The sequence below is a fragment of the Micropterus dolomieu genome, linkage group LG22 (assembly GCF_021292245.1).
Source record: "Micropterus dolomieu isolate WLL.071019.BEF.003 ecotype Adirondacks linkage group LG22, ASM2129224v1, whole genome shotgun sequence".
NCBI classification, from domain to species: Eukaryota; Metazoa; Chordata; class Actinopteri; order Centrarchiformes; family Centrarchidae; genus Micropterus; species Micropterus dolomieu.
In genome coordinates this window covers 2,074,795-2,091,048 of record NC_060171.1, presented here as the reverse complement: position 1 = coordinate 2,091,048, position 16,254 = coordinate 2,074,795, and the positions used below count along the sequence as shown (strand labels likewise).

The window sequence follows — 16,254 nt, the reverse complement described above, 5'->3', positions numbered from 1 at the left end:
GCATCTCCCACCAGCGCTGTCCTCCTCCTGCCAGTGGTGCCCCATGTGGGAGAGACTGATACAGACACGCTGACAGAGATTCCTGGCAGACCTGCTGAGGCAGAGGAGGAGGAGGAGGAGGAGGAGGAGGAGGAGGAGGAGGAGGAGGGTTGACAAACAGAAAGAGGACAGACCAGAGGAGGAAGGATGATAAAGACATTCTCCTCCTTTTGAGGAGGCAAACTTGAGCAGCAGGAGGATGAGGAGGAGTAAAGCAGAAAGACTGTCGGAGGAGTCAAGCATGGAGGAGGAGTGTGAGATCAGGGAGGGAAGGACAGAGGTCAAAGGTCAAATCTGTTGTGAGAAATCAACCTGAAAAGATTTCATTTTAACCTTTGAGTCAAAAATCCAGCGCTCGTGTTCTCAGTCATCATGAGAGCAGTACAGCATCCAACCACCAGGGGGCAGCAGCAGCAGCCAGATCAGACCTGGTGACAGAACATCACTGAGCTCCTGAAGCGTAGTACTGTCTGTCTGTAGTACTATCTGCAGTATACGTAGTGGTATTAGTAGTATTATGAGCAGGAAGCAGACTGATTGAACCTTCGCCCTCTCAGAAAGCTGATCTCTCACTCTCGCCTGGTCCAGGATCAGTTTACCTCGCCGTGACAACAGAGCAGCATCACAGCTTGACGTCTCTCTCTGCAGACACCGTGGTCCAGGTGCTGATGCTGGTCCAGGTGCTGATGCTGGTCCAGGTGCTCCTGTGGTCCAGGTGCTAAAGATATTGATGAGTTTTGTATGTGCTTAAAGCTCCTGGACAGGTTCTGGGCTCTGTGCCGGTCCAGCCTGTAAACTTCACCATTAAATAAACATAAACCTGAAATAAAGGGACCCTGAGGGCCTCAACAGGCCTCAGTGTGTCCCCTTTACGGCCCCGTCATCAATGTTTCTGTTGTCTCTAACAGTTAATACTGGATTACAAACACACCGGCACATAATCAAATTACCACAAACTACCTGCTGCATGGAGAACTTTGGGGCCCCGGGGCCGTCGCCCACTTTTGCCCTGTGGTAATCTGATGCTGGTATTATTTAAAGGGAATCCAATCCGGAGGAATTAAGTATTTAACGATCGGGCAGCAGACTGTCGACAGAACGCAGCAGGTTTCACTCATCTGTTTGTACTCTGGATTATACACAGGAAGTACTCAGTAAAAGTAGTAATACCACAGTGTATACTTCTCTAAAAGTCCTGCAGTCAAAACTCTACTTAAGTAAAAGAATTAACATCAAAATGTACTTAAAGTACCAAAAGTGACTCATTATGCAGAATAATGCATATTAAATTAGGAGTATAATTATGATGCGTTCACTGTAACTCTGCAGCTCATTTTAATCACTTTATATTCTGCTGAGTAGATTCATCTATAATTTGTGATAATAATCTGAACCTGAAAAGTAACTTCAATTATCAGGTAAATGTAGTGCAGTAAAAAGTACAGTACTTCCTCTGAGATGTGGTGGAGCAGAAGAAGGAAAGTACCTGAGTAAATGTACTTAGTTACTTTCCACCACTGATCATAATTTTTTAATTAAACTAAAGATCTTAATCCAACGATAAATGGAAATAATCCTGTTAATAATCCAGTTTATCCTGTTTCACCCGTCACTGAGCTCTGATGTCTCCAACAACACGTCGTCCCTCATGAATTATGCAAGCACTCCGAGGGCCAATCACAGACAAGATCAGTGGTAGAAAGTAATTAAATAAGTAAATAGATTTGGCACAATGTTGAGGTACTTGTACTTTAATATTTGCATTTTCTGCTATTTTATACTTCATGCTTCACTTCATGTAAGAGGGAAGCTACAATAACTTGTGTGTGTGTGTGTGTGTGTGTATGTATATGTGTGTATATATATATATATATATAATCTCTTTTAATTTATTTATATTTTGGTGCGAGGTCAAAATCCTGAAAGGTTCCTCTTTAGTTATCTCATGTTTGTATTTCACATGTGAATCTGTAAAGTAACTAGTTACTACATCCAAGTAAAGTAGAACTAAACTATAATACTGACATACTTTGGTAAAGTAAAAGTACATCCATAATGTACTTTAACAGTACTTGAGTAAATGTAACTTTCCAGCTCCGTCTGTGGCAGTAATCTAGTGACACAGGCGGCGGTGAAGCTGGTTTTAAATAGCCCGAGCAGGTCAGTGATGGCAGCTCGGCTTTGATCCAACCAGGAGCTGCGGCTGATCTTTTAAGCCTCTTCCAGGTAATCTGCCTCCTTGTTTAAAAGTACCAATGAGGAAGTCGCCGCCGCCTCCGCAAGAGGGGAACTCCTCGTGTTCGACATGTCCCCGGTCTCTCTGCAGAGTTTCCTGTCATTTGTCCCTCCTCAGCAGGTTAAACAGCTGTTTGCGATGTCTTCTGTGGCTCTGGAGGAGAAAATAATGACCCTGGTGATGTCATAGTGATGTCATCAGGGTCAGACTGGGCATGGAGACGTTATATGTCTCTCAAACAGTTTGCATCACAGACTGATGAGTGTGAATGATGCGGCTGTTTACCAGGCAGGGAGGCTCTAATGAGGAGCGCAATCCAGCTGCATTGTGGGAAACGTAGTCAGGATATCTTCACCTCTGCTGCTCAGATTAATGGCGTGTTCCCATACAAAGCATCTTTAATTTTCCAAGTTGCTTCACATGTATGGCTGGACAACTCGAATGAGTGTTCCCTTTCAACGCAAGTAAAAGCAAGTTTACGCGAGTAAACACAACCCGGTTTACTACAACCCAAAATCAACATTTTACTGTGATTTAGTTTAAAAAAACAGGTCAAAATGGCGCCGAAATAACAACATCATGACGCTGATTTGTTAAAAATATTAAGTCATGCTTTGTCGGGTCTGTCTGCAAGATGACAAGCACACAACTTTTAAAACACTTGTTTTCTGAATGGAGTTTGGATCGACTTCTTTCGTAGTAAAGTACAACGATAGCTGTGATCAAGCAACAAGACATATTTTCTGAACTCACAGCTAGTTCAGCTTCCTCTCTTTTCTCCCAGCAGCCTCCTCTTGTGTCGCTCTGTATGAATATGAAGTCGTCCCTCAGAGCTCTGCAGCTACAGTAACAATAGCTCGCTGCAGAGAAGCTCTGAAGAGAAATCAACGTTTTAATCTTAAAAACTATTAGTAAAAAGTTAATTTAATAAAAGCAGTTAACTCTGAGCTCATCCTGTCAGTAAATTCTGCTCTGTTATCAGAGCAGAATCTGACTGCAGGCTCTGCCCGGCGTCACGCAAATTTCAGGCTCGAGTTGCGTCTTTACGTCATTTGCATCCATCAGAATCAGAAAAAGGGTTTATTTTCGAGGGATTTGCTTTGGTGATGAGATGCTACATGTAGACCAACGTACAGTTAAATATATATAAATATGGAATAAACAGATGCATAAAAGTTCTTCTTGTTATAAAAGAATAATGTGTAGAGACAGAACAATGTGGCAGATATTTCCATGTTCATTACGCCGTGTTTGTGCAGAAATGTTACAGTCGGACAGGATTCGTATTTATATAAATATATAAATCGACAAAATTTTTAAATAAGAGTAAAATGTCCAGTAAGGCAGTTTGTGCAGTGATAATATTTACATTAGATTTACACATGCAAAGGCATTTACAGGATCTACTGAATGAATTTGCGTCTTTGCAATGACTTTGTCTGTAACCACGGCGCAAAGCGTTTGTGGAACCTGCATTAAACCGTCCTGTTCTACTTTTAAAACTAAACTGCTGAATGTTTAAACTAAAATGTTTAAAAATTTTTTGTTGAGTGGAAAAAACCAGCAGAATCTTGACATCTGATAGGCTGAAACTGGATAATAGTTTTTTTCCCGATTAAACAACTTTAATGATTCTTTGATTATTAAAGTACATTTCCTGTTTTCAGCTCTGTGTTAAAGAGCTTATTGTAATTCTGCTGCTGTGACGCGTGAACTTAATTTATTGATCTACTTTATTTCTGTGAGGTTGTTTCTAGGAAGCAGCCATGACTGGTAGAGTCTGTTGGTCCACCATGATGTGATCAATGCTAATTAGCTAATATAAACATGCTAACACGCTAAACTAACACGGTGAACATGTTTTCTTTATCCAGGCCATAAAAATGTTTGACAGAAATCTTTTTAAAAAAAGGATTTATATCTGTTCTCTTTAAGGAAACGTGGGCCTGATGCCAAAGCAACCAGCAGAATCTGATTCTCCTAGCAGAGCTCGCTAATTAGTCCCGTTATCAACACAGCTGTTTGTCAAAGTGTCACAGTGGAACCAGGGCGGAGCTCGTGAAGCTCAGAACATGTGATGCGTACACCGTGTGGACACATTAACATGCAGCCCCCTTCCTGTTATTTTACTGTTGTTTAATTGGATCCATAATGCAGCAGCGCCGCAGCCTTGAAGTGTTAATGAGGAGTATTCTGGGATGTTGGAGTGGGTTGGCGGCTCCATTCATCTCTGGACAAGCTGCATTGATGTGAGCGATTTACAAAAGGGGGACGAGCTGCTCCTGAATCCGGTCTGTGAGCAGGAGCTGGTCCTGGGTCAGCCGCTTGGTGCGACATGAAGCAAGAGACTCTGACATGCAGCTGCACTGAGATCAGCTTCAGCTGCCGGGAAGCTCCTGAGTTAAAGAGTTATTTTAACACAGCAGCTTAGTCTCTCTCTCTCTCTCTCTCTCTCTCTGTGTGTTCCTTCCTCGCTCTCTCGCTCTGCCTCTCAGTGTGCTCTTCCTCTTCATCCTTCCAGCACTGACTGAGCTCTTCCTCTCAGGTTGTATGAAACTAAACTGCACAAATCTCTTCTTCTTCTTCTTCTTCTTTTCCTCTCTGACTGCTTTCTGTAAATGCTGTGATTTTTAGTTCTTAGTGTAATGTTTCAGGAGTGTTTATGTTCTGGACCACCTCAGATGCTCTCTCTCTGTGACCTCGCCGTTAAAACACTGACTGAATAATTATAATAATGATATTATTAATAATAATAGTGTATTGAATGACAGAGATTCCACTTATTTAACAGCCACCTGCTGCAGGTTAGTTCAGATTTCCTGCTGCAGGTGTTGATGTTCCTCTTTTTAATTCTTTGAAACAGTAGAGCTTATTGTAATTAGAGCCGGGCAGTAATCTACTCAGCTGCTGTCTGTTGGACGTTTTCAGCACCAGTATAATTATTGAATGTTATTTAAACACGAGCGACAGAACAAGCAGACGTATTTTATAGTTTCCTGTCAGGCTTCAGTTTAATGCAGACATTTGTGTAGGTGCTGTTATGTTTTATCTTTTCTGTGTTCATGTTTGACGTCAGGTTGAATCTGTGTGCTTTTGTCTGTCTGATTTAATGAACGTGAGGAAAAGTGAGTGAATGAAACCAAACAGTAGGATTTAAAACCAGATATTAGATTGACTAAAACTCACTGTGAGGAAGTTTTATGTTCTTTACAGAGTGATAAAACTGTATTGTAATATACAGCCTTCATTGTAATGTTGTTGTAGACAGTTAAAGGTCCAGTCTGTAATATTTCTGAGGCTCTATCGACAGAAATGCAATATAAGATCCATAACTACGTTTTCAGTGGTGTGTAAAGATCTTATATAATAAACCATTATGTTTTATTACCTTAGAATGAGACATTTATATCTATATAACCCCCTTCCATGGACGTCTACAGAGCGCGTTTCGTCACTACGTTCTTCTTGTTCTACTTCTGGTAGAATTCAGGCAGTGCAGCCACTCATCACTGTGTTGAATACGTACATTAGAAGAAGAAGAAGAAGAAGTAATAATGTACTGCAGGGGTCTGCAAATATGTTTTGCATCAGAGCAACATTTTCAACCATTACATGGTGGATGAGAATAAACTGTAGGACTCGCACCTGTCTGAGGGTTTAATCTCACCCTGAGACAGGTTTTTCTTCTCTCTTCAACAAATGGATTCTGCAGCGAATGTTTCTCAGATCACGGCATGTGCAGCACTGTTTGTGTTTCGGTGTTTGATCCTCATCCATCAACCTACGGACACTTTTGCATTTCCCCAGTATCTCCAGGTAGAGGACATTTAGGGGAATCACGTTCTCTGACGGCTCTTTCAGAGGTGTGTCAAGCAGCTACAGACTCTTTCATTGTCGTTCAGAATTTTTCAAAGCAAAAGCTCAGTTCAACTCCAAATAAAGCATTACGATAAACAAGCTCCTCGTGCTTTTATTTTGTAGGCAAAACCACTACAGAGGAGGTGATTATGTGCGTAGAGGTGGTGATGGAGCAGTGGATAAGACACATGTCTTTGGTGTGAGAGACCTGAGTTCAACTCCCCACTGTGACCCATCCACCATTGTGTCCCTGAGCAAGACACTTAACCCCTCGTTGCTCCAGAGGCGTGCGACTTCTGACATGTATAGCAATTGTAAGTTGCTTTGGATAAAAGCGTCAGATAAATGAATAAATGTAATGAGTAGCTGTCATGACTGAGATCTATTTCAGCAGCTATCAAAGCACCATAATCTGGCAGTGGGCCAGATATTATTGTTGGCGGGCAGTTTTGGCGAGGGTCCATAATCACAGAGAGAATGAACGTGTTTCCCTTGTCAGTGTTTGTCTAACCTTTATCTAATGTGTGGTTTATAAAGGACTGTGGTGCAGAAACAGTGACAGTGTTTCACATTGTCAGTGTTTGTCTAACCTTTATCTAATGTGTGGTTTATAAAGGACTGCGGTGCAGAAACAGTGACAGTGTTTCACATTGTCAGTGTTTGACATTTAATAATTAAGTAAATATAATTTCTTAATAAATACACCTAAAGAAACCTCATTTCTTGACTGGCCACTCTCTGCGGTCTCTGAAGAGACACCTTTTACGCTCTTTGAAAGGTTAGGGGGGCAGTGGTAGACTGGACAGATGGTTGCAATTCACAACCCTCACCACTAGATGACACTAGATCTTACACACGGGCTGAGTTTTCCTGGCGTCTTCCCCATGAGATCCCACCGAGCTGCAACATTTAAACTGAAGCATTTTAGTGTTAAAATGGAGCACGGTTGACATCTCTGACCTAAAACTTGACAAATGCTGTTTTAGTAACGACCTCTGAAAGATTTTAAATTACATTTCACAAAAAGAAGGTAGGTTGGATTCACAAATTTGCAGCCATGACCCGTTTAATTAATGCTCTTTCCCAGAATGTTGGTCAAATCTATCCAGGTGTTGTGTTATTGTGTCTCTCTTGCCGACTGAAACAGCCTTTAAAAGTCCACTTCCTTTCACAAGTTCCAATCGTTCAGGATCAGTTTCGTTGCATCTAGCATCATAAAGATCATTTAGACCATTTGATCTTTTGAGCAATAATAACGAGTGCTCGTTTGTGGCAGTGGTGGAAGTGCTGACTAGTGTTTGCAGATGAACTGTAATAACTTTGCAGACCGTTCTCTCCAGAAAAACGAACTTATCGTTCGTGCAGCGCAAAATTACGACCTGTATTTACATTTACTGTGGCAGAGACCTCTAGCGGCCTTTCACCCAGGAGACCGGCGTTCGGTTCCCATGTCAAACAAGTTTGGCTAAGTTACAGCAGGTTTACGTAACATACATAAGTTACGTATTAGCATTAGATATGTTTTCTACGTAAGGTTGTCAATTTGTGAAGCCGATTTGTGAAACCTCCTTTGTGTCATGGCGGACTCCACATGTTTGTCTTGGGACTTTTTTCATGTCATTTAGTTAACGGGACTTACGTTATGTTTGTCTGGTCCGGAAACAGAGTTAGAAATTGCCGTTTTGGGAGGCATGGACAAACATTTTGGGATGGTTAATACGACCCATGTTGTCGGACTTGTTGTAGCTTTGGTGGTCCTCTGACTTTTCCTTTAGCGCCATCATCGGGTCAGGTCAGCCTCAGAAGTACGCTGTGTTTACAGCTAATTAGCTAATGTTACCATGCTAACACGTTAAGCTAAGTTGGTGAGCGTGCTAAATATCAGCATGTTAGCATTTAGCTCATAGCAGTGCTGCATCGCGCAGAGCTGCTAGCATGCCTGGCAGTGTTTTGTGTTTTTAAATAATGTCTTTAATTCATTTTATGACATTTGTTAGAAAATCAATTAAATAAGGCATCTATTTTAATAATGGATTAATCATTTTAATTCCAGCTTCTCAGATATGGGGATTTGGGTATTTGGAGCTTTTTCTCAATGATCTACCAGATCAAGATACTTTGGCTTTAAAAAAGTATGATGACATTTTTCTGTATTTAGTTTTTGACTCTGAAGACGAAGCAGCTATTAAAGTAAATTAACCAGAGAGGAGAGTGTAGCGCTGCTGGCACTACATTTACATCTACATTTGCATTATTAATAAACAAATGTGGAGGAGAGTGAAGTTTACTCATACTGAACAGGAGGAAAAACGAGGAGCTCATTTCAAAGAGAGGTTTGTTGTCTGGACGAGCCACACAACATTTCTCCAGCCTTTTCAGCCATGACGTGTGTGTCCGGTAACGTTAAATGACTCGCCCACACATATACAGCTTACTTTCTAGTTCACCAGGACATGCTGCTGTTGTGATGAGAGCTGTAGCTGCAGGAGAGTTGTGAGTATCTCAGTCTGGAGCTGCTGTGCTGCTCTGGGACGTCTCGTCCTCTCATGTTGGCTCTGCAGCTGCAAGCAGGGTCAGTTTGCTAACCCACAGCCTAGCTAACGTTACATTACTTGCTGTGTCGTTGCTCACTCTATGTCATGGTGACGTTGTCTTGGTGTCCCACCTTTTTTATGATGCAGACAAAAATCACGAGTTCATAATATTCCATTGAATTTACAAATAAATGCCTATATTGGAATATGTCACTATCGGGATTATAACGTTTTAGACATAGTCGCACAGCCTTAGTGGAGATGGTGAAAACACAGAATTCAGGTGGCAGGTGACAATTAAAAAATATAATGCATGAAATCAGCAGCCTAGTTACTTTTTTTTAGACTATGCACATTTGTTTCTTCTATATTTAAAGTGTTAATGTTAATTGTTTTCTGGTTGTGCAAAAAAACTCTTCTCAAAGCATTTTGGTAGTGATGGAGCAGTGGATAAGACCCATGCCTTAGGTGTGAGAGACCCAGGTTCAGTACCCCACTGTGACAACCACCAATCCCTGTGTCCCTGAGCAAGACACTTAACCCCTCGTTGCTCCAGAGGCGTGCGACCTCTGACATAAGTAGTAATTGGAGGTCGCTTTGGATAAAAGCGTCAGCTAAATTAATTTGTCACTTAACACTTCTGTAATAAATCATGCTTTTAAAAAGTGACGGGGACATGTCCCCAGCGTCCCCAGTGTAAATGACACCTACGCCTTCATTACTGCGTCTGGCGCTGTGCAACAGCGTATAAGCCCTACAGCTCTGCTCCGCTCTGTTGTTTCCACTCAGACAGTAACAGGTGACTCAGAAGAGAGCTGGCGACCCGGTGGGTTTCAGGTGGAAGAAAAAGAATCTGTGAGCAGATGATGGCGAGGACGAGGAGAAAGAGAGCCACATGTTTAAATCTGGCTTTTGTGGAGCTTTTTCATTCACTGTGGCTCCATCAAAGCGCAGACGGCCACTCTAGAGTGACGTTAGAGTTGCATGAACTCTGATCTGACGTCCACAATGAGATGACATTTAAAACAATCAGACCTGATCTGATTTATTTGGCCCACATATGAAAATCAGATTTGTGTCACTTTGGCTGCAGCCTGAACGCAGCCTTAGTCTGGTCTTCCTCTACTGCTGATGTTTTGAAGAAGAAGAAATCCAAGAGAACTCTCCTCTCTCTCTCTGTAGTTTGGCTCATGCTCTTGTTCTCGTCTAAAGTTTTGCGTCGGCCAGCTGGTCCTCAGATCTCTTGAAGATAAACTTCGTCACCGCTGCTGCTGGTCGGTTATCTCTGTTTGTCCACACGTTGCAGCAGTTTATCACCTGCTTTTTATTACAGCTCACTCACGTCTGCTGCTGTTTGTCAAACCCACAGCAGCATCAGAATTAGCGAGCAGCCCCGGCTCCTATTTACTGTGTGATAGTGTTGTTTGGTTTCATAGTGAAGTGAACTGAGACGGAGGCAGATAAGGCTGCTGCGGATCAGGATTATACACGGACTATTTTTATTCATGTATTATTCATGAGGAAGTTCTTTAGTTAAGTTTCGTTTTCATTACCTTCTTTTGTAAGTGCAGAATTTAGAAAAAACATGCAAAGAAAATAGGAGATATAAAATGCAAAGTACAAAAAAAGTGAGTTGAGGCTCCGAATGTGTCTTATACCTCAGAAAAACCTGTATATTCTTGTAATTTACAAAAGTGTGGTATATTGTTGTACTGTGTGTGTACTTTTGCACTGTGGTACTGTAACTTGTACCTGAGTAGGGAGTACTTGAGGACTTGTTGCAGCACAGTCGGCCTGCTAAGCGTTGGGTTACCAGGTGATGAATGTGGGACGTCAGCAAGTAACCTGATAACTGTGACTGGCTGCTGCTGGACAGGTTACAGGTGAGGTTGCAGAGTGAAAGTGAGGAGGATGTCCTATAAATAGAACTGCTGCTCACGTCACGTCCTGCAGATAAGACCCAATGATCCCTGATATACAGCAGGGATCCCGCTAACCACATGTGCTCAGGGGAAACTTTGGTTTTATTTATTATTTAGCAGCTCATAAATAAAACTTCTAAATGAACCAGAGTTAACAAAGAGGCTGGCTTTCATCTGTGGTTGTGGAGAGAGTCACTAGAAACTGAATGTACGATTAAAGTCACAAAGTTACTGAGATCACTGAGAAGCATGCAGATGATAATAAAAAGAGTTACCTCTGTAAGAAAAGGGCAGCGTGCAAAACACATCTGTTTATAGAGTGAGCGGACTCCTGCAGCTGATGGAGGAAGATTTAAAGGACACTTTTTATTGCATAAAACAATCTCACAGTAACTGAATAGTTTGAAGATGTCACCTTGTGCTGGATTAACAGACTGTTGGTTGAGGCGATGTGGTTTGAGTTTGTGCTGTTGGATCTGTGAAGCTGTCGTCACAGTGTAATGTTTTGGAGTGTTTGGAGGGTGAGAAGCCGGCAGGTAGCCGTGGCCTTAATTACCGCTCCTTCCTGTTGTCGTGCTGCTCTGCCCGTGGAGAGACCCCTGCTCTTCCTCTGAGTGTTTTATAATTCATGTTTCTGTGTTGCACTGATCTGATACCTCAGCAACATGAGAACAAAGACACAACTTAACGTGACACGAAAGACCTTTCTGGCTTTTACAACAAGGAGCACTTCTAAAACAGAATGACACTCGTCAGTCTTTTACGTTTGACGTGTTAAGGTAAATTCTGGAAATTAGCAACTTAAAACCACGCTGCGTACTGTTGTTTGAGCAACATGTGGTGAGCTCTGCAGTTAGAGCTGCTCGTGTTTCACCTTTCAGCAGCATTTCTAGCTCTGAAGAGTTAGCACAATGCTAACATAAGGACAACCTTTTAATAGATGATCTCAAATAAAAATGACTGGGATTTTATATAAAAAGCAAAAATGTGTAAAAATAATGTAAATATTTACTCCCCTTTGACCCAAAGTCGAAATTATGTACAAAGCACACAGGGGATTGAAATTGTGTTTCTCTCATGACCGATAGTGAATGCAAGACAAAAACAAATAACAAAAGCAATCATTTTAAAGTAATTAACAAATTATTTACAATCAGTCTTGTCCTCTGAATGAAGTATGAAGTTTGCACATTATTCCAACATGGTCGCCCTGTAGTCTCAGCAGATACGTTGAAATACCCTGAGCTATTTTATCTCGTTACAGATTTATAGCGGTTTATTTACATATTTAGATCAGAGGGTGGAGCTAGCTAGCTTGGTTGGTAAGGTGCATCTGTAATTCACATTAACTGTGATATTAGCAGGGATGCTAATTTTAGCTAGCGACAAACAGGCTTAAAACAAAACGGACTTACTGAAAAATGAGCAGCCGACTCCTAATAAGCTATTTCAGCGGCGCTGGTTAAATGTACACAGAGCAGCGGATATGAGTGGTTTCTATCCTGATTGACAGGTCGCCATGGTAGCGACTTGTCAATCAGCTTGTAGCCCCGCCCTAAAGCCTCCCCTGCTTCCTGGTCTGTGTTCCTCTAAACGGGACCATAATTTACTAAATGAAGATCATGCTGTGTTGAAGAAGACTTGAAACTAGCGACTGAGACCATAAACTCATCAGGAAAGTGTTTACTGAGGGAATAAATCAGCTGACAAGTAGAAACATTTACTCAGAGACTTCTATACAATCACACCGTCGCCCCCTGCTGGCTGCTGGAGAGAACGCAGGTTTAAGGCTCTTCAGCACTGATTTCACTTTTCATACCCGAATGTTCCTGCTTGGGTCTGTATGACTTTAAGTAAACGCATCACAAAATCGGTAAATCACATTTAGAGAGCGTGGTGGTCCAGCAGTTTTATAGAGAGCCAAAGTCATGACGTCACTTCCTGTCGAGCCTCTGTTGAGAACGATTTTGTTGGCTGGTTTTTCAGAGATTACAAATGTCAGAATTTCTTACTTCTGGAACAGAACCGGGAGGTCACACTTTCATCTTGTCTCTCTATAAATCTGAAACTTGATTTTTGTTTTGATGGATGAACAGAACTGTAGCTTCAGCTTCTAGTTTGAGTAGCTCTGTACTCCCGGCTAACTACTTTTTGCGCCCAACAGCCAGAGAGGAGCATTTCTGAAGTCTGCGCCGTCTCTCCGCCCAACATGGACACTTTTTTCCGACGTCACTTTAAGAGGAAGGAATCTGCTCTGCAAGTGGATGCAGAAGCCAAATCCTGCCAACAGCGGAGGCCCAGCGTGGCCATCCCGACCAGCAAGGCTCGCCGGAGGTCCAGCGTCGGTCTGCCTTCCTCCATGTTGACCCAGAGGCGGCGCTCCAGCGTCCAGCTGCAGGTGGGGCTACCGTGTGCAGGAGGCGGGCGTCTGGCAAAAACCGCCAGGCACAACAGGTGGGCGGGACATGTCCGCAGGCGCTCCAGCACCACCACCCCCAACCTCAACCCGAGGTTTGCCGTCCGCAGGAAGAAGGTGGGGAAGCTGCGGACCATCGACACCCACCTGCTGGGGCCGTCCATGCTGCTCGCCAGTCTGATCCAGATGGCCGAGGAGGACGAGGAGGAGGGCATGGGGGCGGGGTTACCTGCTGAAGAACAGCAGGTTGAGGTGAGGGGTGGGCCCAACAACAGGAGGATGTTTTCACGCTCCAGCAGCCTCCACTCAGACGGAGACGATGACAGCAGCGATTACTCCTCTGCCAACGACAGCCAATCAGAAGCCAGTCAGCTGTCTGAGGCGGAGCAGCTGGCCGAAGAGGAGGACGACACCTCCTGGTCTCCTGATCAAAATTTCTCCTCCTCCTCAACCCCCTCCTCCGCTATGGAGGTGATGAGAGAAACTCCCCAGCCTCCGTCAACATCTCGGCCCCTGATCAGGGCCCCTCGCTGCTTGCGGAGAAACTCCTCTCACGTTTTTCCGGGAGACTCTGCTCCCTACAGCCGCTATCGTGCCTCCAGCCAGAGGAAGAGGAGAAAGATCTCCACCATCTCCAAGGCTGGGAGCCCCTGGCCAGGAAGAGGCCCCCCGCTGCCCAGCCGCAAGACTTCAGTCTACTACCTCAACCACCCAGCCTTCTACAGGGGCCCCGGAGCCCTCAACCTGCTGGGGGCCCACAGCTACGAGTCCCACCTGGAGAGCTGGAGTGACTTCCTGCTGTATGTGTTCCCTGATCTCCAATATGAGCGCTGATGTTAGCTTGATGTTTCTGAGAGAAAATATGTTTTCTGACTGGTTGAGAAATAGACAAATGTTTTCTTCCATTCAGCGTGGCTGTAATTTTATTTCACTTATGTCCATTAGGTAGATCGATAAGATAAGCCTTTCAGGTGTTGCAGCTGCACAAGGACGGAGATAAATACAGATAAATACAGAAAAGTGGGGAAAAAAAAAAAAAAAAAAAAAAAATAGAATATAAAAAAACTGTCCACACATACATTATATCACATAATAGCACCCACATGGAAATCAGTGTCATCATGTCCGCTTTGTCCTTTCACTTAACAAAAGAAATATTCATGCACATGAGGAAATATTTTTATGTCTTGTGACACATCCTGTGTGACAGTTCCTGGGAATGATCGTCCAATTATTACCACTTCTTCAGTGATTGTTGGACACCCTACAGACTCCTAAAATATAAGGTTTTGGACAGAATACACTCTGGAAAGTTTAAAGTTTAGCTAAAAGTAAAGGATAAACAGATGAAATAGTTCAAAGTAAAGGATAAACAGATGAAATGGTTAGCTAAAACTAACGGATAAACAGATGAAATGGTTAGCTAAAACTAACGGATAAACAGATGAAATAGCTAAAAGTAAAGGATAAACAGATGAAATAGTTAAAAGTAAAGGATAAACAGATGAAATAGTTAAAAGTAAAGGATAAACAGATGAAATAGTTAAAAGTAAAGGATAAACAGATGAAATGGTTAGCTAAAACTAACAGATAAGCAGCTGGTGCAGCACGGTGGCCTAGTGGATAGCACTGTGGCCTCACAGTAAGAAGGTCCTGGGTTTGAAACCCTGGTTGTCCTGGTCTTTCTGTGTGGAGTTTGTATGTTCTTCCCTGGGAAGGGGAATTCATTTTACATACCAGTTAATGACAAATGAAAGTCTAAAAGGTGAAGGAAAAGTTTAAGAATTCTTTATTTGTACCTGTTTACTTGTTTGGCAGGAGACAAGTGAAAGTTTGTGATATTCAGATACAGACTACACATCCTGTAGCACGTAGGAAGAATGAAAGTGCTCAACATTTAAAATGATTAATATTTCTCCAGACCTCAGGCGGAGATTCTACTGCAGACACAAACCCTCCATGGAGCTGAAGCTCATTAACTTTCACTAACAAAGACGTGACTCACTGATACTGATCACAGCAGAGCCGCTCTGTTGCTAAGGTTAATGGATGGATGTGTGTCTGTGTGTTTCCTGGCATCTGGTTGCCTGAGCAGGTGACTGGGATCTCACAAAGATCTCACTGAGTCCGTCTGCAACAGCCTTGTCTCCTGAAATGTTGTGAACATGTTCAAAATGCAAATAACTTGAGATGAGAGCAGGAGGAAAGAGGTTGTGTGATATTAATATCATAGAGAATATCTGCTTCTAAATGCAGGCAGGTATCTGTTCACTGTGTGTTGTTCACCAAAAGAATGACGTTATCGCCACTCTAAATCAGCGCTTAATTGATATTAGGCTGCAGGTAATCATACAAAGAACAAAAGTGACGTTAATGTTATGCTGAAGTAATTGAGGTTAAACCAGATGAGAGGAAAATATAATGACAGAAGCTGAAACATGAATGAAGTTTTTTGGTATTTGTTGCTTATTTGATATAAAAATAATAATAACTTGCAGCCATGTGATGCATTATTTATGCTCATGAGGGAACTCAGAGGAGCTGGTTGTGAAACATTTAGTCTGCTCCATAAAACTTGTTTTCTTATTTTAGGTAAATTAAGAGTAATCTTTCTAGATTTATTGGGCAATGAAATGTAGCCAGCTATATCATGGTATTTGTTGTGGTTTAGGATTTTTATCTCCACCTTTAACATGACAAAAATGACTTGAACTCCAATGTTTTGTGATCCAGACAACTAATAAAAACTGATCTGAGGTCTGTTTTCTTAAAAGGTCTTTTGTGGTTTCAGGAAAGCCATTGCGAAATCAGGCCTGCAGCATGTTCCGACTCAGCCTGACGTCGCGACGTCCGGACAGACTGACCCCCTGCAGGAGCCCAACAGCACCGTCGACTGGAGCGTGAGTCACTTACAATCATTTGTTAACAAACTTGCCAGGCGTTGAACATAACATTTAACATAAAATGATTCAATCAAAGAGGAAACTTGGTTTCAGATTCAGTCAGGATTTTAAACGATGCGGTACAAAGCAGGGAACATGCAGCTCATCACACTGGCTGCTATGCCTTAAAAAAGGAACTGTAATAATGGTGATAACACAAAATATAACAATTTAACCACCAATGAATGAATTTTTGCGTAATTTTTATATTTTATATATTTTTTATTATTGTTATTTTATTTTTTATTAACACACACAAACACAACCTTTACTGTTTTATTAACTTATTTAATAAAATGTATGAAAT

At 42.2% G+C, this 16,254-nt stretch overlaps 1 protein-coding gene across 2 annotated transcripts in view; it reads left to right on the top strand.

The window, feature by feature from the left end:
* Positions 1-16,254, top strand: part of LOC123962203 (diacylglycerol kinase zeta-like) — an 84,775-nt gene that overhangs the window by 25,053 nt on the left and 43,468 nt on the right. The window contains exons 2-3 of one of the 2 annotated variants that reach the window (XM_046038192.1): positions 12,754-13,805; positions 15,797-15,905. In XM_046038192.1, coding sequence (XP_045894148.1) covers positions 12,799-13,805; positions 15,797-15,905 — 1,116 coding nt within the window. In that variant the 5' untranslated portion in view covers positions 12,754-12,798. The remainder of the gene's footprint in view (positions 1-12,753; positions 13,806-15,796; positions 15,906-16,254) is intronic. The other variant, XM_046038193.1, reaches the window with a different exon arrangement.